Source organism: Rhynchophorus ferrugineus, unplaced genomic scaffold (genome assembly GCF_030347505.1).
Source record: "Rhynchophorus ferrugineus isolate W39M unplaced genomic scaffold, kcgeb_rfMv2 rfM1, whole genome shotgun sequence".
NCBI lineage: Eukaryota > Metazoa > Arthropoda > Insecta > Coleoptera > Curculionidae > Rhynchophorus > Rhynchophorus ferrugineus.
This window is the reverse complement of record NW_027472580.1, coordinates 58,170,772-58,195,105: the sequence shown is the minus strand read 5'-3', so window position 1 is coordinate 58,195,105 and position 24,334 is coordinate 58,170,772. Positions and strand designations below refer to the sequence as shown.

The 24,334-nt window shown below is 32.9% G+C and overlaps 1 protein-coding gene across 3 annotated transcripts; it reads left to right on the top strand.

Moving 5' to 3' along the window:
- Positions 1-160: 160 nt before the first annotated feature.
- Positions 161-23,253, top strand: enok (histone acetyltransferase enoki mushroom). 3 transcript variants are annotated; one of them, XM_076408370.1, is made up of 8 exons: positions 161-498; positions 1,246-1,814; positions 13,558-13,759; positions 13,908-14,127; positions 14,182-14,318; positions 16,489-16,797; positions 16,858-17,199; positions 17,256-23,253. In XM_076408370.1, exons 2-8 carry the CDS (start codon positions 1,251-1,253, stop codon positions 22,526-22,528), a joined length of 7,047 nt encoding a protein of 2,348 aa, XP_076264485.1. In that variant the 5' UTR covers positions 161-498; positions 1,246-1,250; the 3' UTR covers positions 22,529-23,253. The 3 variants fall into 3 exon arrangements, with proteins under 3 accessions (XP_076264485.1, XP_076264463.1, XP_076264474.1); XM_076408348.1 differs by having other exon boundaries at positions 14,182-15,542; XM_076408359.1 differs by lacking the exons at positions 161-498; positions 1,246-1,814 and adding an exon at positions 13,049-13,375 and having other exon boundaries at positions 14,182-15,542.
- Positions 23,254-24,334: the final 1,081 nt, after the last annotated feature.

Sequence of the window (24,334 nt, the reverse complement as noted above, 5' to 3'; positions counted from 1 at the left end):
TTGATCTTTTGGCCTTTTATAAAAACCATTCTGAACGTTCACGTAACCGTAGTCTCTGTTTAATATAGTGGGTTAGACAAGGCAACACCGGGCACGGAAATCTCCGAGCGATTTTTCATAAGCATGTAGACATGAAAGATGAAATGCGCGCGCTCCCACCAGGCCATTTTGTCACAATATTAACCTTTTGTTGTGATCTATCGAAATGAAATGTTATCAGTGAATTAACCCTTTGATTAAGTGTTGTTTAAAAATAAAAACACATAATGGACATATATGGATAGTGTTCAGGCAATCACAGCACTTGAACAAGTTGTATATTTACAAAACGGTAAATTTATTGGTTGAAGCGACTCCTTGCCGCCGGATCGTTTACTACAGTCACAAAGCAAACGGCTAAAAAGTGCTGGCTCGAAATTTCGTCATTTTGTTATAGAAACATAAAGTGTTTGCAGTTAAGTTATATTTATTCGAAGCGGATACATTAGTACTACTAAGGTGAGTTATTAAGTTATACAAATATAATGATATAAACCCACAAAATGCTTTAAAATAATGTCGGGTTCGTCGCCCAATATGGCTACCGTCGGAATTCTTAATGGCTATGTATGAGCGGTTAGTGTGCTTTAGAGTTGATTCTACGCGTTCTGTGGCAGTTTTCGGTCATTTTTCACCTTATGTTGTCGATTCGCTAATGAACAATGTTATAATTTCCATGATATTGTTGAAATTATTGCTTAAAATTTAATAAATACCTTTAGGCGGCTTCGTTTTCCGGCGGGGAGTAATATTTGTACAGTGGCGGACTGAAATATGATTTTTTACGGGCTTATCCTCTTTAGGCGTATTAGTCACGAGGTAAATATTTTTTATTGGTAGAATTTATTTTAGAAACTGTTTTTTTAATGATTTTTTAATATAAGCAAATTTTTGAAAAAGTCTAGTATAATTAAATCTATATTGACTATTATTTTCATTAAAAATTGAAAATTAGGAATAGTTGTGTATATTTTATATGCGTATCGATTAAAATGGTGTACTAAGGTGTAAGTCTTCAGAATAAAATATGAATGAAAAATCAATATCAATATATGTATATACCTAACCTTATTTTTTGTTTGTAAACAATCCCGTTTAAAGAGATGCAATAATTTGTATATGACATTCATTGTTATTAGATATTATTATAGAACCAAGTAATATTTAACATTACTGATGTTAATATTAATAATTTATTTTTTTTAGTTATAATGAATGAACCAGAGGAAGTTGCACAGGAAATTTGGTTAAGTTGGATTTTAGATGCTATCAGAAAAATCAGGAACCAAAAACAAAGGCCTAGTATAGAACGAATATGCCATGCTATTCGTTTGCATCATAATTTCCATGAAGATGTTATTGCTGAACATTTAGAAATATCTGTTAAAGAAGGAACTATATTGAAAGTGTTTAACAAAGGTCAGAGTTCCTATAAGGATCCAGGAGGTTTGCAGAGTCGAACTCTAAGAATACAAAAAGGTGGTGATTTAACAAAAATTGTTACGAAAGCAGTCAGAGAAATTGGTGAGAGAGATGGCTCTAGTCTGAAAAGCATAGAGAAATATATTAGACAATCACATACTGTTATTGAGGAAGAGTGTGATTTACCTACCCAAATTCGTTTGGCTGTAAAGAGAGCAACTGCAAGGCAGCTTCTAATCCCAAATGGCAAAAACTTTAAGTATAATTATAGTTTATACAATCCAGCCACCAAGAAAAAAAATGATTCTACCAAGAAGTCCAGTGGTGAGGAACAAGAAACCATACCATGCAAGGTAAGATTATTATTTTGATTATGACTTGTTATTAAAATGTTTAAATTGTTGGTACAAACATTCCTAACTGTTCTTTGGTATTGAGATGGTTGTTCAGATATTACATTGTTGCCAATTATGTATGAACTAACTTATATATAATACTGAATACAAATGTGTATTTAAATTAAATATATTTTCAAGTTTATATAGATTAATAAAAACATTTATAAGAAAATGTATACTATCCATAGTGACTTATCGATTTTCTATAAAAATCTCATTAAATGCATAGAACAAAAGATGATTCTAATTTGTTAACATATTGTTTAAATTAATTATTAATGAATATAATTAATGAACATAAAATGAGGGAGGTATAAAATTACAAAATCTTGCATTTTTGGCAAATGTTGTCAAGACAATTGTTAATCTAATTTTACTACTGCAATTAAGGTTTAATGAATAAACAGAACAAATGGAATACATATAAGGATGTCAGTAATCCTATATATCTGGCGAATATCCTTGACTATTATTCCTTGAGTAAAAGAAATCATCAATATTTGATGTAGATCTGGCATAAATATCAGGTGGCCACGCTGTGATTCTTCGAAAATGTTTTCGAGTTGTGTAATATATTAACTAATGAATCCGTGAAATATAGTAATATTTATGGAGTTGTATACGCTGCCTGATCCTTGTCGTGCGTATATAGTTGCTGAATGTTATTGCCTTCAACCAATTTACATAATTTAGCATTCGCGTCTATTTAGACGAGAGAGAATTGTTATTGCCACCTTTTAGCAATCGACCGCGGCAAACAGGTTTATTCAATTAAAATTGCAAGACGAAACGGGAGAAATCTTGACTGTGTCGATTTATGAAATCTGTCGATATTGGCTTCGCTGCGAGGTCCACTCTGTATAACTTGAATTTATTGGACTTACTATTATAGTTCTAGAGCATAATCTTATTAAGCGATATCTCTTTAGTTAGTTGATTTGGTGCTTATACATTTTATTAGATTGTGTACGTACAGTGCTGTTTTCTTCACTAAATCTAGTAATATATCATTCTTGTTTTAGATTGTACAAATTGTAGTAATATACACTACATTACAAGTTATTAATATGTCAATATAAAATATAAAAACTTTATCAATTAATCTTTATAATATTATGTTTCAATTTACTTTGGTAGTGGTAGGTATGGCCAATATAGCCTAACTAACCATAGGCTTAATAAATGTTTTCTGTAACATAGATGTATTTTAAATTATGTAGTCATAAAAAATAATTTAACATATTTTAAAGGCTTACAAACATTTCTATGTTATATTAACTGTTAACTAATCAATTGTATTTTACTTTTCTAATATTTTTTCCTTTCTATTAATTTCTAATTATTCAGTTTTACTTATAAATCTTGTCTATTAATGTACTATTGATAAATTGAGGTTAGTTGTTTTTTAGAAATACTTAAATAGTACTTATTTAAAGGTACTAATGTCAGTGAGCTATTATAAATAAATTGTAAAAAATAGGCTCTTGATCTAGAGCCTTCTATATCCATCTCCTTTGTGGATAACACTTTTTTACTTGGAAACAGTGTAGGCTTATAAACATGTACAAATGACGCTTACATGTCTTTAGAATATCTTTCTTGAAATTCTTCTTGAAAATGTTACTTCTTCAACAGTACTAACACTCTTTTTAAGGTCCATTTCCTAATTCTTGTTAAATATTTACTTCTGCGTTTCAGTAAATAATTTCAATTCTTTTAATAAATCGTGTTAATATGTTAACTTAAATTATATACACTTATTAAAACTTGTTGTAACACTTAACACATAATTAAAAGTAATATATTTTGATTGACGTTTATTAAATATGGATAAATACACCCAGGTGTTGATTTATCCTGATAGGTATTTAGCTTAGTACAATATCGTCAGCTTTTGCTATTCCAGTTGTTCACACATGGTTTTGCGGTTGTATCTAGGCGAAGCTACTGGTTTCTTGCGCCGTCGGGAGACGTGTTAATCTTGCATTATTGTCGTTCAGGAAAGGTAACCGCCTCCTTTTAGAGAAATGACCGATGCGGATTTAATGGCGTTCGCAGTACGTCTCGGTCGTTTTATTTAACGAGTCTATTTTGATATTACACCAGGGGTTATTTGTTGTTTGAGTGATTCTGTGCAATGAATTTTCTTACCATATGCCCGATGATGTCATGCTTAAAAATAAACATTATCATTATAAAAGCGATTTCATTAGGTTAGTAATTGCTATTCTATATTACAATAGAGTTAGTATATTTTTGTGCACCTAGGGATTTCAAGGTCGTTACAAATAATATTTACACATCCTGAAAATCATTGAAAAGTATTCAACGTTGTCCTTGTATTTCTAGCAGTATTTTTAATTGGTAATCATTTCACGTATATTTTAATATGTGTGTGATCGATGAGACCTATAGACCTCATCACAATGTTATTTTATTATAGTCAGATTTTTAAATAAAATTAGTGCTGATAAGTTTCTATTAAAATGAAAATCAAAAAGAGAAACACGACCATGATATAGGACTTGTACATTAGAAGAGACAATTCATCTATCAAGGACATCAAAAACGGTTTGTAATAAAACAACATGAATATCTCACGCTGTGAAGGCTGTATGAATTTGCGAATATAAACCCTTCATTATTCATCTTATCGAATCGAAAGCCAACGAGTGTTAAATATTGTTATTCCTATCTAACGTACGTGTTACTGCCGGTATTTTTTTTTTGAAAAATTGTTTAAATGAAAATTAATGTTGAAGTTAAATTGTTGTCAAAGTGTGATTATAAACGCGATTGTTCGCAGCCGCCAAATCTATACTATGCTCACTCTGTGTACGCAACACGACTGTCAAGCCTTTTATTATCCCCCAGTCTTTAATAAATATAAATTATACCCGCATTACAATGTATTAAATTACCGCTGTTGCCTCGTACAAGCCTAATTATCTTAATTGAGGTTTGGTTGTGGATAATCCCGCTCGATATCCGATGTAGTTATGGTGATTAAATGCGCTTAATAAGATAATTGACTGGTCTTATTACTTTGCAAAAGGTGTACGTGTGTATGTTATTTCTGATACCGTCGACGATGTTTAACACTTTTCAGTTTAATTTATTCATATTCATTTATTTCATATTAATTTCTACTTTCTTCAATTTCTTAATTAAAGGTGTTTGGGTCATCAGTAATTATATATTTACTAGGAAGAAGCTGACAGTTGTTTTAGATTATTATTAATTTGAAATATTATTTTAAACCAAAAGGCTTATATCCTTAATAACTTATCTAGGTTGTTTTTCTGAAATATAATATTTTATTTCAAAAAAGTTTTGGCTATCGCAAAACGACACAACCTGTTACTGCCAACTTTTTCAGATGTCTTCATAATTAAATGCATTTTAGCAAAACAATGTTAAATAGATTAATGAAGAGATGATTGACGTGATAACCGAAAAGGGAAACATTATTTAAATGTAGGGATGTTTATTTGAAATAATTTTAGGATAAATTTCTTATATTTCTTATAATTGTTTTTTTTATCAACATAGTTAAACTATGTTTAAAAAACACATATAATAACAGGTGAATTGAAAAGTCCCCGGCCTACCATAGTAAAACACATTTTTTTTGGCAAAATTAGTTTTTTTTTATTCAACATAATTCTCTTCAAGGATGACACACTTATTAAAATAGGCCTTAGTTTCGACGAAAATTTCTTCCCAACGAGCATTCTTTTGAGATCTGAGAACAGGAAATAGTCGCTGGGGGCCAGATCTGGAGAATACGGTGGACGATGAAGTAATTGAAAGCCTAATTCATGGATTTTTGTCATCGTTTTCACTGACTTGTGACACGGTGTATTGTCTTGGTGAAGCAGCACTTTCTTTTTCTTTAAATACGGCAGTTTTTCGGCGATTTCGCCCTTCAAACGGTCTAATAACGCTATGTAATAGTCGCTGTTGATGGTTCTTCCTTTTTCAAGGTAGTCAATGAAAATTATTCCATGCGCATCTAAAAATACAGACGCCATAATCTTGCCAGCCGATTGTTGCATTTTCCCACGCTTTGGAGCGGGTTCATCGCGTGCAGTCCACTCGGATGACTGTCGATTGGACTTAGGAGTGAAATGATGGAGCCATGTTTCATCCATTGTCACATATCGACGCCAAAATTCGGATTTATTACGCTTGATCATCTTCAAACACTGCTTCGAATCATCAACTCTTCGTTGTTTTTGGTCAAAAATGAGCTCGCGCGGCACCCACTTTGCACAGAGCTTTCTCATATCCAAATATTCGTAAATGATATGATGTACACGTTCAGTTGATATCTTTAGAGTGTCTGCTATTTCATTCAATTTCAATTTACGGCCATTCAAAATTATTTTGTGCATTTTTTTAATGTTTTCGTCGGTAACAACCTCTTCAACCAATCCTTGATGGTTGATTTTCCTAGGATAATGTCCGGAAACTCGGCATCAAACCAAGTTTTTGCTTCAACTGTATTTTATTCCCTTCAAAAAGCAATATTTTATCAACACGCGAAATTCCTTTTTATTAATTTTTTTCACAATAACAAAAGTTTCTTCACTCAAAATGCTATAATTCACAAACTAATGTTCCGACCTCTGTCAAATTTATATAGACATCTTTTGAGTGGTTTTAAGCTAACTAAAAAAACATATAGATTTAATTCTAGTAGCACCATCTATGTGTCAACTCCATACATCCGAACATTGTTAACTTGAACAATGTTAAACGCAATGTCCTTAGTTATAATAAAATAAACTTATAACCAATATAAGAAGAAATGTATTAAATTAAATTGGCAATAACTTTATTATGATATATTTTTATACGTAATGGTTCAATTAATTTAGTTATAAGTAATAATGAAATGGATCATGGTGTAGAAAGATTACTTATACGGAGATAAGAAGGCTTTATTTTTCAAATTTCATGGCTAAATTGTTATAATTTTTATATATTACATAATTAGTAACGATGTACTAATGTAAACGCATAAGGATGTTTGAGACAGATATTGAAAAATTGTTATCCAAAATAATATACATTGTATAATATTGATTGTATGTACACATGTTTGTATTTTAACGACATATGCAAATAGCAGTGTAAAAATAGAACCGCAGTATGAAGTCAAATATAACGTAGTGGAAAATAGTGAATTGCCTGGTCTTATATTCGTTGTATCAGGTGGCTAATTTAAAAACAGAATGTTAAGCTGGTTGTAATTAAATTAACTCTATTTCATTTGAACTTAATACGGATGGAAGTAAAAGTTACTTAAATGTTAATGCAAGGAGTATTAAGAAACATAATCTTGTTTGTTGTTCATTATGTGCTTATTAATTATATTCTTATTATACTATTAAATTATTATTGTTATTGATTATATAGATTTGTATTTCAGTATTTTCGCATATTTCTAAAAACATAATTTAACATTTTATAAAAGTATATTTGAATATTTACTTATATTAGAATATTACGTCGCTAATCTTTACAAATTTGATGTTCTACATCGCCAAATCAATTGGCTATAAGTTGTTTGTCTCCAACTAAGCGTAACAATAACGAATAACCTTAAGAAGAAAGCAAACTCGTCAAGGTCAAAGCTGGTTATGCCAATTAATATAAAATGTTATATCTTTGTGTATGAAAATATATTAATCGTTAGACCAATTACCAACTGTTCGCGACTAAATACAATTTATAACTGTAGTTGTGCTATATCAATGAATAACTTCTCTATTATACGATAGTATTGTATCAAACACAGACGCTCATAAATTATAAATAATAAAAAATCCCCTTATTTCCAACCGAAACGAATGAAAAACGTAGAAGTTACTCAGTCGCATCGAAACGGAAAGTGAAGATATTGCCCATGGACAAAATTCACTCGTCCAGCGCCTGTTGCGCCGGTTTCTATTCTAGCTGTGTCGGATTCAAGTCAAAACAACGCTCACTGATAGGCGGAACCGACGGCTATTCCACTTTGAGCGCGTTTCAGTAAGCCAATTAGAATTGCCGCGATGCGTAAAGTTAGGTATATTATCCGACGATATCTTTAAAAGATAAAAGAGTTCAAGGTAACGGCTTCATAACATCATATATTTGTTCGCTATAAGTAATAACCGGCCAATGTATTTGCCTAAGCTTACGGCAGAAACAGTTCTGCTGAACTGAAAAAATTACCATATCGTATATATGTTTTATAATTTTATTGGTATCGCTAGGAGATAATTCAGTTGAATTTAAAATTTCACAAGAATTAATCCTCCGTAGATCAAAAACGCATATCAATAATTTAGGAATTTGAATACGTTTTTAAGAATGTATTGTAAGAAATACTTTTATTTCTTGGTAAATTAAATACGAATATTCAGAAAAACATTATATTGGTCACTATCTTGATAATATACTATACAAGGTATTACAACGGTGATTACAATAACATTCGGTTATCAACTACGTCAACAAGTACCCTTAGAGAGACTCTAAGAAACTATATCATTTCTAGTGAAGGTGTCGGCTTTTATATCCTAAAACAGCATTCCCATCGCCCAGTCCCGATACCACTCCCACCTCGATTAGTGAATGAGTCATCAGGTGCCCTTTACGCAATTCCTCAACAACTGTAAAAACATAACATATATCAGTTTTCAGTATAACAACTTAATTATGTACATTTCGTCAAAACAAATAAAAAAACTGCATAAAACAAATGCTCAAAAGCCAACAATTGGAAACTGTTTCAAAATTCCAATCAAATTCTAGACAACTACTAATACCATACTGCCGAAACCTTAACCATGACCTTGCCATCTTTGTCCCTTCGCTCATCCTGAACTATCATACCATCGTCAGACTTCAGTATCAAAAGTAACCTAATAAAAAAGCAGAATACTTAATTATCTCATTAAAAACATTTAACATTCATTTAAAAATCATTAATTTACAACATTTCCTTTTATAAATACCAAATATTCCATATGTAGTAACCACAAATGCCTTATCGACAGCTCTGCACCTGCAAGGCATTCATCGATACTGGGCTGAACATTCATTGGATTTCGTATAGCACTCGCATGACCTTCGGTCGTACCCAGTCCGTCTTAACTTCTTGCTCATCAATGACTACTGTTCTTAGAATGGTATGACACCCATCTGGTCTTCCAGGTCTCGTACATTTATCAATATTCATATACCATTCATATTCTTGCTTCTTGAATGCCACTAATCTGGCTCAACAAACGCAAGCTTCATAAGTTATCATCTCCAAATTGACCTCTCCTTCACAAAGATAATTGATCATTTCATAATTGATCTATACCAGTCTTTATCAATTTCACATATTTTGAAATTCGTCAAGATGTAATATTTGCTTACTAAAATGTGACACACATGTGTTAAACACATGTTATAAATTCGATGCAACATATTATAAAATCACTTGAACAATGTTATTTCTATAAAATCGTCTCACAATACTTGTACAATATATTTGCTATTTTCTGGTTATATCGTCGATTTTGTTCATTAGATCGTCGAACACAAACATAATTCAATAACTCTGGTCTGACTGCTTGCCAAATTCACTGTATTCGCCATATCATCGTAAAGTCTTTGCGGTAAAGGCACCTCCATAATAGTCGATTATTATTTAACTTTAAAAGTAGCATTGGGAACTATCGACTGTTTTCAGTCGAAACAGTCGATAGTCACAAAACAGTCGAAACATCGATAGTCAAAAAAATAGCGATCAAATGCACGGTTCGACTGTTTTTTTTTCCATTGGTGATGTCAGACAAAGATGTAGGAATTCTTGTCTGTATAAAATGTGAGATAGGAAAGGACAGAGATAAATGCTTAGAGCAGATAATTTTAATATATAATAATAGTATATATATATATATATATATATATATATATATATATATATATATATATATATATATATATATATATTCATTCCCGTGCTACATACATCAAAAAAAAAAGAAAAAAATACTACTAATTTCTATTAACATGTAATAAATAATATAATTTTAAAGGAAGTAAGATTACTTTTATACTGAATGTTCTGTGGATTTGTAAAAAGGAATGGAATAATAACACCACGAATGTTTTATTGTGTTTTAATATATTAATTGCTATTTTTAAATAACATAGTATAATAAATATAAATGGTACAATACAACTTAAACAAAACCTAAAAACTAAAGATGTTCAATAACCATAACTACTAAATAAAATGTAAACCTAAAAATGGTCGTACAATAACTACCAGATCCTTTTTAAATAAAAGTTTTATTTATTTTTGAACGGAAATATTTTTAAATTACTGTTCGGGAATATTATCATGTTCAACTTTTCCCCCGTGAGGCGATTTCTTCGATCGTTAATTATTTGCCCAGATTTTGAAAAAAATCGTCCCGAGAGGACAGATGACTTGCAAAAAATCCAATGGGTTTTCTAAACGCCCAGTAAATGGCATTTCCAGAAACTGCTTAATCTGTAAAGTTGCTGCAGTACTTGGAGTAATTACTCCTTTGATTCTAGCCATTTTTTTTATCAAAATATCTCCAGATGTCAATACATTCTTGGTCAGTAGTTGTGTCCTGAATTTTGAGTTGTGGAACTATATTTGTATTTGTTGAAGTTAGAATGGATTTTGTGATAACTTTTTGTATCGCCTCAGCATTATTTGCAATACAATATCCTGCTTTTTTAAATCTAGGATCTAAAAATGTGGATTTCCCGCATATCGTGTTCATTTCTAAAATTGTCAGTCTTTTATTGATGACATCTAATAGACAATTTTATAATTTTTTCTGCCATTCATTTTTTAAACTTCTGGATTTGATGGAATGTTGCAGTCCTCTTATCAACGGTATAATTAAACATCGTAAGATATTTTTCACCAGATAACTCGGTGGTCATTATTTCAATGGGCTTTAAAAGTTGAACACATTCTGTTAAGATAGTCCATTTGTCAACAAATAAAAACTGTGGTGCTCTTCTTAATAGCCATCAAAATAAATTGTTGAATAGTAGAGTTTTCCTATCAGAAAATGTATCTATTACAAATATTTAATATACTTTATTCACCTCTTTACCGTTAATATTTTTAAAAGAAATTTAACAACTGCTACTGCAAAAAATTCTTAAAATTTTTTGGAATCGATGCAATTTCTGACATCTTTGGAACCTAATTTTAGTTTTCAAGATTTTAGGAAAAAAGTTTTGATAAACAAATGGCTTGGACAAAAATCGTGAAAGTTTATCCAAAAAAATATTACCTATTAACCAGCCCAAAGTATTACCTATTATGCCAATCAAAAGTATCGTACTATTTATCATTTACAATTTTATTTTTTTTGCTCTCGAAAACTAGCGTTCCAAAATGCTGCTAGATTAATTTACAATATATAGTTATTCACAAGCAATGTAAAAACATAAAACCACATATTACATATAAATCTATATAAGCATAAATTTGGGGCATTACTTTCAAGGTCGCGACTAGAACGACAAGGCCAGAACGTTAAAAATCAGTCGAATGAACTAGTAGAAGCGAAAATAGTAACTAAAAGTAAACGACTGAAAACAGTCACTAGTAAAAACAATCGAACCAAAAATAGCGACTGTCGATAGTAAAAAGTAGTCAATTACTAAACAGTCGATTTCAGTCGATTGTTCCCAATACTATTTAAAAGTGTATATCTCAGCATTCCCTTCGCCCGGTCCCGATACCACTCCCGCCTCGATTAGCGAATAAGTCATCAGGTGCCCTTAACGCAATTCCTCAACAATGCCGTTCAATATTTTCTTACAGTATATATATTCTGTAACATATTGCACCAGTCTTATGTAAGTGTCATTTCAGGTCAAACACATTTTTGACCATAAGTAATGTATTTTTATCAGCTTCAAAGATGTTTTACAAGCTAACATTATTTGTTGATATCGAAAGTACATTTTGTGAGTGCAAATATAGCAAAGTGAGTGCATTGTGAGTGCAAAGATAGGTACTCAAGAAACGCTATCTTCGATATTCTCAAAATACGTGGGATGCCTTCGGGTATGGATTCAGTAATTCACCAGTCGGTAGGCTTAATGCTGAAGACCGCGATTCAGGGCTCACGTTCAGCAGCAGGTCCAGTCGAGATACACCCTAGTTGGTAAAAAGAACAGGCAAAATGTAAGAAAAGAGATTTACATGAAACAAATTACGTTTTTTTTTTATTAAGTTTATGGACAATCTGTCTCTTCAAAATATTAATCAAACATATATTTTTATCTCAATTAATTATTCATTAGCAGAGTGTAAGTACGAAATGATCCGTCAGATTTCTAAAATTCTTCCTTTGAACCCTTATTTTGACAATCCTTCTCTACGGCGTCCGAGTTTTGGATACTGTTACAATCTGGCATCTGTAAGCATGAGGTCTTTCATTTATCTCGTTTAGGTATTAGAAATTAAGCCATTAGTTCAAGATGCGTCAATCACTGCACAGTCGAGGAACAAATTCAGAGATACATATTAAATTGGTTTGTGTATCGAATATCGGTCGTCATTAATATATAACTTTAGACATATTTGTGTCATACTGAATTTGAGTATATCTCAACATTTTTCTTGTAATTTCCTCTTTGAAATTACATTCTGAAATGTTTCGAATTAGTCTCTAATAACAATCTAATAAAAACAAGCTTAAAAAATCAATCAAATGAAAAATTACTCATAATTCTATGCCCGTGCAGATACTGCTATTATAACAGCAGATTACTGTGTCGTTTCCTTGATGATTGCGATATCAAGCCGATCACTCCAATAGTTAATCATCAAATGATTTTTAACCACTATTGATGTTTGCTTTTTGACATGTAAAAGTATAAAATATCACAAAAGTACCTGTATATTTGATTCAGAATATCTCCATTAAAAGTTAATTAATGTACATGTTATATTTAGGTATTAATAAAAGTGACATGTTAAAAACGACTGTTATAAATACAAATCGTCAATGTAAATCGACTATTTAACATTCTCGTTACGGGTCGGATTAAATTGTTGACGTCGTTCGTCGTCCGCTAGCGATTTTGCGTGAAATGGCGCCAAATGCTGATTGATCGTAGCAGTAAAACGCCTCGCCATAGTGAAATCGTTCGGGCACCTGGCTACTTGAATGGTTTAAAACACAAAAGTGTCCAATACTAGCCAATCGTAATTGTCTGATCATATTTTTTTTGAGCGTTCATGCTGCAGATCGTTGGTATTACGTTCGCGTTACCTCAGTAATTAACACTGTGTAAATATTTAATTTGTTTAGCCTATCTATTGATTGGTTACGGAAACACCGTCACATTGTCAACTGAACAAACTTTGCCGGTGATCGTCTGTGGGCACGCAAATATTTATTTATTATTTTGTGTTGTTTTTTGTTTTATTGATTTTGTTGATGATATGGAGCGTTTTTAAGGTATCGTGTTATTTAATTGTTACGTTGATTTGCGGATGTTTATATAAGTGTTATAATTATTTTTAAAATTTGGTATTTGAGCATTTCATTAATAACATCTGTAGTAAAATAATTTTATAATATTAATAATAATTAATAATTATTTGAATTAAAACATTATTAACCACAAAATATATTTTTAGCCATCTGCCTTACCAATTTGTTCTGAATGTTTGGGAACGGATTCCAAAAACAAGAATGGCGTGGCGGAAAAATTAAGTGCCTGTTCCGAATGTGGATCTTTAGTCCATCTGAGTTGCACTACAGCGGGACCTGAGTTGGCAGCCCTATTATTGAAAGGCGGCAAATGGTTCTGCGAAGAATGTAAAGTGTGTGATGGATGTGGTACGGACATTTTTATTATATAACTTTGTATAGTTAATGTACAATATTTAATTAACTTTATAAGTAATAAAATAGTGTTCAAATATAAGGAAATGTATTTTTAAATGCATTAATTACTATTGAATACTTACTATAATTATGATTTTAGGAAATTCAGGAATATCTACGTGTCTGCTTTGTTGTTGTAACTGCGAAAGAAATTACCATATGGGCTGTTTGGACCCCCCAGCAGAAAAAAAACCAAAGTGTCCATGGCGGTGTAAGCACTGTCTTAGCCACCACGAAAGTGTAAGTAAAGCACAGAAGAAAGAGCCTGGAAGTGCCGTTAAGAAAAAAATTGACAAATTTCGCGAAAGGAAACAACAGAAGTAATAGTAATAGTTGTAATTAGATGACTGGTTGTTAACTTTAATATTTTGTAGGTATAAGGAAGCATCTTCACCGGAAACGCCTTTGTCTCCTGTTTCAACTAACTTACCTACAGTTAAGACACCTTCAAGGAAAAGTCGAACCGTCTTGACTTCAATAGTTAGCGAAAGTGAACACAGTGACAGCCAGGGTACGCAAACTCCCAATACACAATCCCCCCTTAGTAAAAAGTCCCATTTAAAATCTCCTAACCCTACAAACACCACCATTAATCATGACACTCTTGAACAACTAGATTCTCCTGAAAAAATGTCTAAGGAAAAACAAAATTTCTTCAAGCAGTCCGCATTTAATACTGATAAAAGATCAAGAAGATTAAAAGAAAAATTATCCAAGGTCGAGGAAATCGAAAAGGAAAAGGATATAAAAGAAGTGACAAGGCGGAGAACAAGACATGAAGTCAATATCGCTGAAAAACAGAGTAAAGCTAAATCACTTACTAACTCGTTAATTAAAAAAGGGGCCAAGAATGGCAATTCTAAAAGTCTAGAGTTGCCTAAAAAAAAACAAAGAGCAAAAATGACGGCACCAACTGAACGTGCTACGTTAAGACGTAGTGAACGCGCCGAGGCTAAAAAGAAAGAGCAAGAAAAACAAACAACTGAAGATGAAACTGAGGAGTCAAGTTCTGACGAAGACGAATGTTCAAGTAGTTCATGTGAATCTGACTCAGCTGAATCTGATTCTTCAGTTGAAAACTCTCATTCTGATTCAAAAATGAGAATGCAGAAAGTCGTACTTCCTTTAAGTAGTTTTATTGAAAAACAAGACACATTTGGAAGTATAAGTGGCATTAGTATAGATAAAGACGCACCTTGGGGTTTTGCAGCAGCTGCGCAAGGTGTCCATAAAAAAGAAGAAAAGAACGACAAAGTTGAATCAAAAAATTTATTCACCAATCCACCGGAAAAGGTGACGTTGTTTGACAAACCTTCAGCAATTGAAAAAAATATAGATGAAAAAAGACAATCACAAGGATTGGGACAGCTGAAGGGACTTTTTGATGGTTTATCGCATTTCTTCACTGCGCCAACACATAGTAGAGCTAGTCGTTCGCAGCCCAATTATAATCCAAATAAACGAAAACCAAAGGAAGAGGCCAAAAAACTAGAAGAAAAGGAGACGAAGGAGGACAAGCTCAATGTCCTGATTCCTGCTCCCGTCTATCCTAAACCGTCCCACCCCGCTATGTCGCCGAGCGACCTCGTTAAGACGGCAGTAAACTCGCAGGAGCAGGAGGCGGAACGGCGCAAAACACTGAAGAACGAAGGCATTAAGACGGCCGTCGGCGATAAACTGACGTCAGCCAAAAGGCGTATTCTTCAGGCGCCACCGATACCCAGCAATCAGACGGGTAAGATCAGAAGCTGTCGGGGTCCGCCAGCTTTTTCCTGCAAAATACATGTACCGAGTCCAGGTTGCTGAAATATGCGCAATTTTTCATTGTAATTTTGTTCGCGCCAAGTCTTATATTAATTTATACTCTACGTTCTCGTCGCGCTATATTGTTATGTCAAATTGACAATATCACTGGACTTGAAAGCAGCTTTTTCTAATCTGTTGAGCTAATAACTATAGTAGATCAATTTTCATTTACACATATCATTTCGTTTGCTTTACAAATGTAGATAAATGTAGTATAATTTGTTTGTTTAATCAAAAAGTCGGTGAAACCATTATAGCAAAAATACTTTCTTCAATAAAATATACTTACATTTATTTTTATTGCTTCATTATTTTTAGGTATTAACAATATAACAATTTATTGTTAGTTACTATATTCAAGGACTATTTGCATTTGGTAGTTACAAGTATATAAATTTATATCACTCAAGATTTAATTTTTTTTATTTTCTCAAATTTTCTTTTGTCAAGAAGCTACTGATATGTGCAGATGCGTTTTCAAAAAAATATAAATATGCATCAATCTTTGATTAGATACATGTATTTTGAATATTCTTGCGCAACTAACTAACAATCATATGTTGTAACCATTAACTAAATGTCAGTCATTGATAGCATGTTACTTCTTGTTGCACCCCTTCATGCTGGTTTTACCTGGTCTGATTGGCTCCTTAAGAAGAGTCTATATTGCTATAGAGTTGCATTTAGCTTTTTTCTTATTACGGTTGTGGTTATATATTTTTGCATGGTTTTTATATCATATTAGTGCATGTTGTCAATTCATCAAATTTGTACACATATTCATTCACATTACTAAATACAAATTATATAGATTTTTTCGTATTTTATGATTTTGTATATATGAAAAATATTAGATGTTTTTTTTTAAATTTCAGATGATGTAAAACCTCTCCAGTTACCACCTGGAGTAAATCAGAAAGATTTGGAACTATTTAACGAAGCGCGGGACAAAGCTAACGCGGCCACTGCAGCAATTTTGCAGGCAGCTGAACTGGCAAATCAATGCAATGCTCCCATATCTCCATCAAAATTGATGCATGAACAGCCACGTAATCCCGCTGCCATAGAGTTTGGAAAATACGAAATTCAAACCTGGTATTCTAGCCCATTTCCACAAGAATATGCTCGATTACCAAAACTGTTCTTATGCGAATTTTGTTTGAAGTATACTAAGAGTAAAGCTGGTAAGATTTATAAATTATCTTAACATTAACATGAAATTCTACCAGGTTAATTAATTTTAGTGCTGGAACGGCATCAAGATAAATGTACATGGCGTCATCCACCTGCTACGGAAATATATCGATGTGATGATATTTCTGTTTTTGAAGTCGATGGCAATGTTAATAAAATCTACTGTCAGAACCTGTGCCTACTAGCAAAACTATTTCTAGACCATAAAACTCTTTATTATGACGTAGAGCCATTTCTGTTTTATGTGTTAACTAAAAATGACAAAAAAGGATGTCATCTGGTTGGTTATTTCTCAAAAGAAAAACACTGTGCACAGAAATATAACGTTAGCTGTATAATGACGATGCCGCAGTACCAAAGGCAGGGTTTTGGAAGGTTTCTGATTGATTTCAGTAAGTCATCTTATGAAAAATTGTATATTGTTACTATATATTATTTTATTTTTTAGGTTACTTATTATCTAAGGAAGAAGGTCAGCCTGGGACACCAGAAAAACCTTTATCAGATTTAGGAAAGGTCTCTTACTATTCTTATTGGAAGTCTGTAGTATTGGAATATTTACATGTCCACAAACACGAGCAGATTTTGTTAACGAATATTAGTAAAGAAACTGGAATGTATTGCCAAGATATTGCATTGGCATTTCAATTATTAGGTTTCATTAAGTATGTACCTGCTGAAGGAGGTGCAAAAAAAATATGCATTTGTGTCGACTGGGCCAAAGTAACTGCTCATGCTGATCGAGTGTTGAAATCGAAAACTCGAATTTATATTGATCATGAGTGTTTGAGGTGGAAGCCATTATTATCTAATGCAACTAATCAATTCCGAGAAGAAAAATCTGATAGTGAGAATGAACGGAGCGCTAACGAGACATCAGCTAACATTATAACAGCACCTGAAAAGATAATCATAGAAAACACACAAGGTGTAAAATTGAGAAGGGGAAAGAAACGAAAAATTTCAGCCAGTGTGCGCGCTCCTAAAACACCTAAGTCTGATTCAAAAACTACGATTGCAGATACTGTTGTTGCAGATACTTCTTCAAATGTCGAAGAAATTGAAATAACTTCTTCGGGGCGAAAACGCACTCGACCGGTCAAGTTTAATGAAACTACATACGCAGATGTTAAGCCAAGCAGACATATTAATTTAAGTGATACCGGTAAACGTAAACGAAACGATTCTGAGGTAGAAAAGGATACCCCAAAAAAGAGTAAACCTGATAAATCAACAGATACTCCTGGGAATGATATCAGACTACCGCGAAAATGTGTAGTTCAAAAATCAACTATAGAACCAGAAAAGATTGAGAAATCTGTTGAAATAACTCCCAAGGGAATTTCTAGAAACAAAAGGACTCTAGTAACACCTAAAGAAAAAGTATTAGGAGAGAGGTGGTCCCAGAGAAGAGCTAAGAGGCAGAAAGAGATTGAAGAACAACAAAAGAAAGAACAAGAGAGTAATATAGAAGACATAGAGAATGATACAACAAACCAAGCTGAGGGAGAAGAAAATGTGAATGAAGACATTCAAAAAGTTGCTGAAAACAAAAGTGATAGTTTAAATCCTATAGTTCAAAACTCTGCAGAGGTTCTGCACTTGGTACCAAATAATACACCATTGGTAAAAAAGAAGAGGCCTGTAAAAAAGAAAAGAGGTAGAGCTCGACTAAATCCAGATATACAGAAAAACCAACCCACTTTGCCTCAGCTTATTAAAACAAAACTTCAAAAAGATAGTGAAAGTGAATCTATCATATCTGAAAAATCGGAGGATGAACATACAAGTTCTGTTAAACAAGATGAAGTAATTTCAGCAGGTTTATCTAGTAGTATGGAAAAAATTGAAAAGAAAAGGACAAAAAAGGCGACTCGGATATCGACGGAAGAAGATTCATGCGCAGAAGCGGATGATGAGATGGAAAATGACGAATTACCTTTGCATAAAGAATCATCGACAAAATATAAATATTCAAGAAATAGTCCCACAAAAGAAAACTTGCTTAGAACTCCTCCTAAAAACAGACCCGCTAGAGAAAGATTAACTCCGAGTAAAACCACCTCATCAGGTGAACAAGATCAAAGATCAACATTATATTCAACAACATCGGAGTCAGAAACTGAAATTGATGGCCAGAAAATTAAAACAATATCGCATAAAAAAGTCTTGGAGTTATCTAAGAATAATAGCTTTGAATTAAGTGAAACAGCAAAGGAAGATGAAACATTAGTGCCTACTGAATCACAAAATGAGAACAAAGTAGAAACATCTCAAATACGAGGTTTGGAAAATATAAAAGAGACAGAAGAAAACATAGTTCCTGAGAATGAAAATGATGACCAGATAACTGAATGTAGTCGCATGTCCATTGATATGGAAATTGAAAAGATGGATGATGCTCAACCAATAATTGAAAACCAGCATTCAAAACCCTATCAAGAAGTTAAACCGCAGGAAATTATAGAAATACAATCTGCAATTATTCAAGAACATTCAACCGTTAATGAAATAGTAAGTAAAGAAACTACAGCAGAACAGCCATCAGAAGTAGAAGATAGTAAAGTAAATTCAGTTGTAAGAACTACTGAAGTCAGTGATTGTGAAAGTAAAACCAATGATAATGTTGATAAAACTACCACAGAAAATATTTCAGTTCCAATACTTGGATGCAAAGATGAAATATCAGATGTACCTGATATAAAAAATTCTGCAAGTTGTATGGATATCATAAAAACAAACACAAATTTAGATATCACATCAAATGGTACCCCAGTGATTTCATCAGCTGAAGTAAAACCAATTCAAAATCAGAATGAAATAACATCAGAGTCTTGTTCAATTAAGACGAACTGTAATAATATTCAATCAACGCAAATTACGTCATGTGTGGTTTCAAATAACGTTAGTGATCAACCAACCAAAGCTTTTGTAGAACAGTCTAGTGCAGCAAATAAAGTATTAGTAGATCCACCAGGAACAAAGGAAAATTTTACTAATATAAACAATTCAAAATGTATTGATGGTAAACTGAATTTACTCGAATCTATAAAAACTAATTCAACAAATATACAACAAGATATTATTCAGAAACCTCCCGAAAAACTTAAAGAAGAAACAGTTGTAAAAGTTCCTCCAATTTCAGGTGTAAAAGCTCCCACTTCAGATCCCAAAATAAAGGAACATTCTACAATTAAAGAAATTCCCAAAGATATAAAAGAATCGCCACCAAAAGCCCCTGATCAGAAGATATATTCAGATAAAACCCGCCAAGAATTTCAGTTAACAGCGCATGTAAATCAAGAAACTAAATCAGTTATTGAAAAACCACCACATAAAGAGATTAAAGCGTCTCCACCATCAACTGATTATAAGCACTCTGAAATTCGTGAATCAGTTAAATTAAAAGAGGAACATAAGATATCTCCAAAACAAGAACCAATAAGGACTAAACAGGAAAAATATGACGATAAACGATATCAGCAAAAACTCTCATTTGAAGATAAACTCGCTTTTGATGCTCAGCCTAAAGTACATATGGGCGATGAAGCTTTACTAGCAACAATGGCTTCCCAAGGATATCATATGAATATGGCACAATATCCTTGGCAGTGGGAAAGACTGTGGAGAGATTATCCTGGTTATGCTATGCCTCCGTTACAATTTGCTGCATCATCTTTGGATATGCTTCCTAAACAACCAAGTTGTGAAAAAGAGAAAAGTAAGAGTCACAGATATGATTCTTCAAAATATTTACCTCCGGTTAGTGGCAGTTCTAGTAAATCAAGTAAAAGTGAAAAGAATCCATCTCCAAGGAAGGAAGATAAAAATAGACACAAGTCTGATGTAGAAAGTAAAATGAATGTGGAACAATACAAAAATAATTCAAGCTGTTCTGTTGTTAGCAATATACATGTTGACAAAACTCAAGTTAATACACCACATGTCACATTACAGGCTAATGTAAAAGTAAATAATAAACCTAAAGAAGAACACCATAAAATTGAATCTGATACAAATCAGCAGCTAAATACAGCCATGAAAACACAACATCCTTCAAGTCAAGAAATTCCTTCAATGGGTGTTTATGCTGCTGAAACAGCAGCTAATTCAGTTCATAATTTACCTTATAGTCAGTTTGAGTTAGATGTAACGCAAGTAGGTTTGGAATCGCCAGCATCAATATCAAGCGACATGACTACTCAGAACTCGGTGGATGCAGTAAGGCCACCATCAAATATTTCTTCACACCCACCCCATTCTAATTCTCAACAAACACCTCAAACCAATTACGATTGTATGCAGCAACAGAATATGCAAGCCCAAGGAGTAACTATACCAGCTTCTAGCCCGAGCTTGAATGCGACTATGCAAATTCAGCAAGGGGCATCGCAACAAACAGGTCAGAATCAAAGCAGTTCCAGTAAGAGACAAATGCAGCAACCGCGAAATCGGTCAAATACTCCGTCAAGTAAACAGCATAACATGAGAGCTACACCTCCCACCGCTTCTCAGCAGAATTCCTCCAGTAGGCAAAGAGCAACTCCTCCATCAGGCCATCATCAGCAGCATAACATACAAGCTAGTCCGTCGGCAACCAGTGTACAACATCAGGCTATGCAACAGCAGCACCAACAGCAATTGCAACATTTACAACAGCAGGTTGCAGCAGTACATCAAGGATATGCATCTCATCAACTAAGTGCTACTGCGATGCATCAACATCCACACCATAGCCATCATACTGTTATTAATCAACCTAATTATATCCCAACAGTTACTACACAAGGATTTTCTACCCAAGGTAGCAGCACTTATGTTAATGTGCCGATGACAACTGTTATTCAACACAGAATGACTCAGCAAAGCGGCATAAGTCCTTTAAGTACATTAGGTTCAACACATCAGAACTTATCAGCATCACCAAGTTGTGCAGTAACCAGTGGAGCTAGCTTTTATATCCAAACTAATCCTCATACTCATTCTCATACACCTGGCCCAACTGCCCCAACTCCGTCACCAAATAGTTTACAATCGAATACAACACAAACTACTTCGGGTAATTCAAGCTGTAGCTTGGCTAAACTTCAACAAATGGTATCTAATGGAGTGATACCACCAACTTCTTGTAATACAATGACTCCACCACCTACATCGATGACCCCGCCAACTCATCATCCACATCCAATGACTCCACCGCCTAGTCATCAGTCTATGATTCAAAATCAGACTGTCCGAAATTTAACACCACCGTCTGCAATACCACAACAAGTATTAGGCTACCATAAGTATTACCAAACAAATATGAATATGAATCAGTTGAGTGGTGCTGTAACTCCTCCGACTATTGGACAGAATTTAGGTCGATCTGGACGTAATTCTGTTACAAATGTTGCTGCGATGCAACACATGCAAAATCCATCAAGTAGAGTAAGTCCCAATGTGTCTTTGAATCCTTATGTTAATGTGAACTCATTAAATGGGTATAGAATGGCACCGCAACAGGCTCCTAGTGCTGTAACTGGTTATATAACTAATACTCCTGCTAGTTTTATAAATAACCCTCAGATATCAACAATGCAGATGATGAACATGGCGGCAGCTCAAACACAGTATCAAGATCCTACAGCACTTCAGAGAGCTGCTCAACAGAATACAATGTATACATATAGCTACATTAATGGTATTGTACAGCCACTAAATGGACCAATGCGGCGATAAGATAGTGTTAGAAGTATTGGAAAGCTCCAAATAATTCATGATTAAAATAAATGCTAAAATATGAACAGACTGATGTTGGATTTTGTTGTAAAATTAAGAATTGCTTAAGAGTTTACGTTTGTTAATGTTTAAAATAGGGCTGTGCGTGCTGTATTGTTCTGTTCTGATTTTTCTGTTTAATATATTTTTGTTTGTTCATAATGAACAAAGTATTATATTTTATTATGTAAGTGTTTGTATTAAAATGATTTATTTAGGGTAGTTGATGTTACATAAATTTAATCAGTATGTAAGTAATGTATATAGGAAGGGACGTGGTCTTAATATTATTAATGTTGACATTGTGGCTGATAATTATTTTATTATGTTCATTTACTTGTTTGATAGATAATCAAAACGTTTAAGTTTTAAGTGTTGCATGTTGCATTATTTTGTATAGCACTGTGATTAGTTTAATCCAGCCTAACTATTTAAGTTAATGTACATACTTTATAAATATCTAATATATTAGATATGTTCGTTTTATTTGTTGTGTTTTATTTTTTAGCATTTTTAAAATACTTTTTGTCACATATTTTAGAAAATTACAATTTGTAAATTACTAATACATTGGGTAATTATTTTTATTTATTATATTTATTGCACCAATTTGTACATATTATCTATTTTGTATAAAACAGAATGCGTTTTGTAATCTTTAAAGAATAATAAACGTATATATTAAATACATTTTGCAGCTTTAATTAAACCAGCTCTACACAGTAATACTTCGAATAATATCATACTCCTTATCTTTAAAATAACAATTCAATTCCAGGTCTTTTAAAGCTTTCAAAATCCATTCATTTTTTAAAATGGTTGTATAATTGGAAAATGGAAATGTATAATTCCTATGTCCTGCTAAATTTTCTCACTTGATATAGTTGTTCCTTTTGTTTTCGCGGCGGGGCTATTTCAAAATCGCTATTGACCATTCATATCTAGGTAGATTCATTCGCATCACTCTGATAAGAGTTTCAAACCTTAATCTAAGTGGTTCTTGTCAATATTCCAAAGTCAGCTTTCGCATTAAAAATATTCTAGTGTGGTGAATTGTTTGTACTCTGCGGTATTTTAATTAAACTAATAAGATTTTATTCCTTCGTAAATGCACTGGTACTATATTACTTAAATTGCGAGTGAGAAATAGGAGCCAATGTGTCAGCAATAAATGCCATTGCGTTATTGTACAATCCTTTTGTTTTATATTTCCTTGTGTAATTGGTTTTGTAACGCTATAGTTTTATTTGATTGAAGTGATCTGTATTATTAATTTCAATACGTAATGGCTAATCCACAACATCTTTCTGTCGATTCATCAATTCAATCACCCGCTATTCCAAATAACAATCCACTGCCAATAACTGAAACCCCTCAAATGCACGAATGTAATACGGTTACAAACAAAAAACGTTTAAGAAGTCCCGAAGAACAATTACTCGGAAAACAGACGAAAATCAGCGACTATTGGATTCAAAAACCCCTCCCAACATACAACAGTTTCAGTGTCTTGACAGAAAAGACAGAAGAAAACCAGAACAACAAAGAAAACTAACCAAAAGCAATTCCCAGACCACCCCCAATAACATTATATAAGGTAGGTGTTGTTAAACATCTGTATGACTTGCGCAAGACAATATCCAATCATTACGCAATAAAAACAATCGGATCTGAAACATTGAAGATTCAAATGTTTGACCCTGAACATTTCAAAATTTGAATAAGAGTTGGACAATAGAAACACGCAATATCATACTTTTCGACCAA

Coding starts and splice junctions, on each gene's coding strand:
- enok (XM_076408348.1), top strand. CDS start 1,251: ATGAATGAACCAGAGGAAGTTGCACAGGAAATTTGGTTAAGTTGGATT. Junction 16,798..16,857: donor GTATACTAAGAGTAAAGCTG/GTAAGATTTATA, acceptor AATTAATTTTAG/TGCTGGAACGGCATCAAGAT. Junction 17,200..17,255: donor AAGGTTTCTGATTGATTTCA/GTAAGTCATCTT, acceptor TTTATTTTTTAG/GTTACTTATTATCTAAGGAA.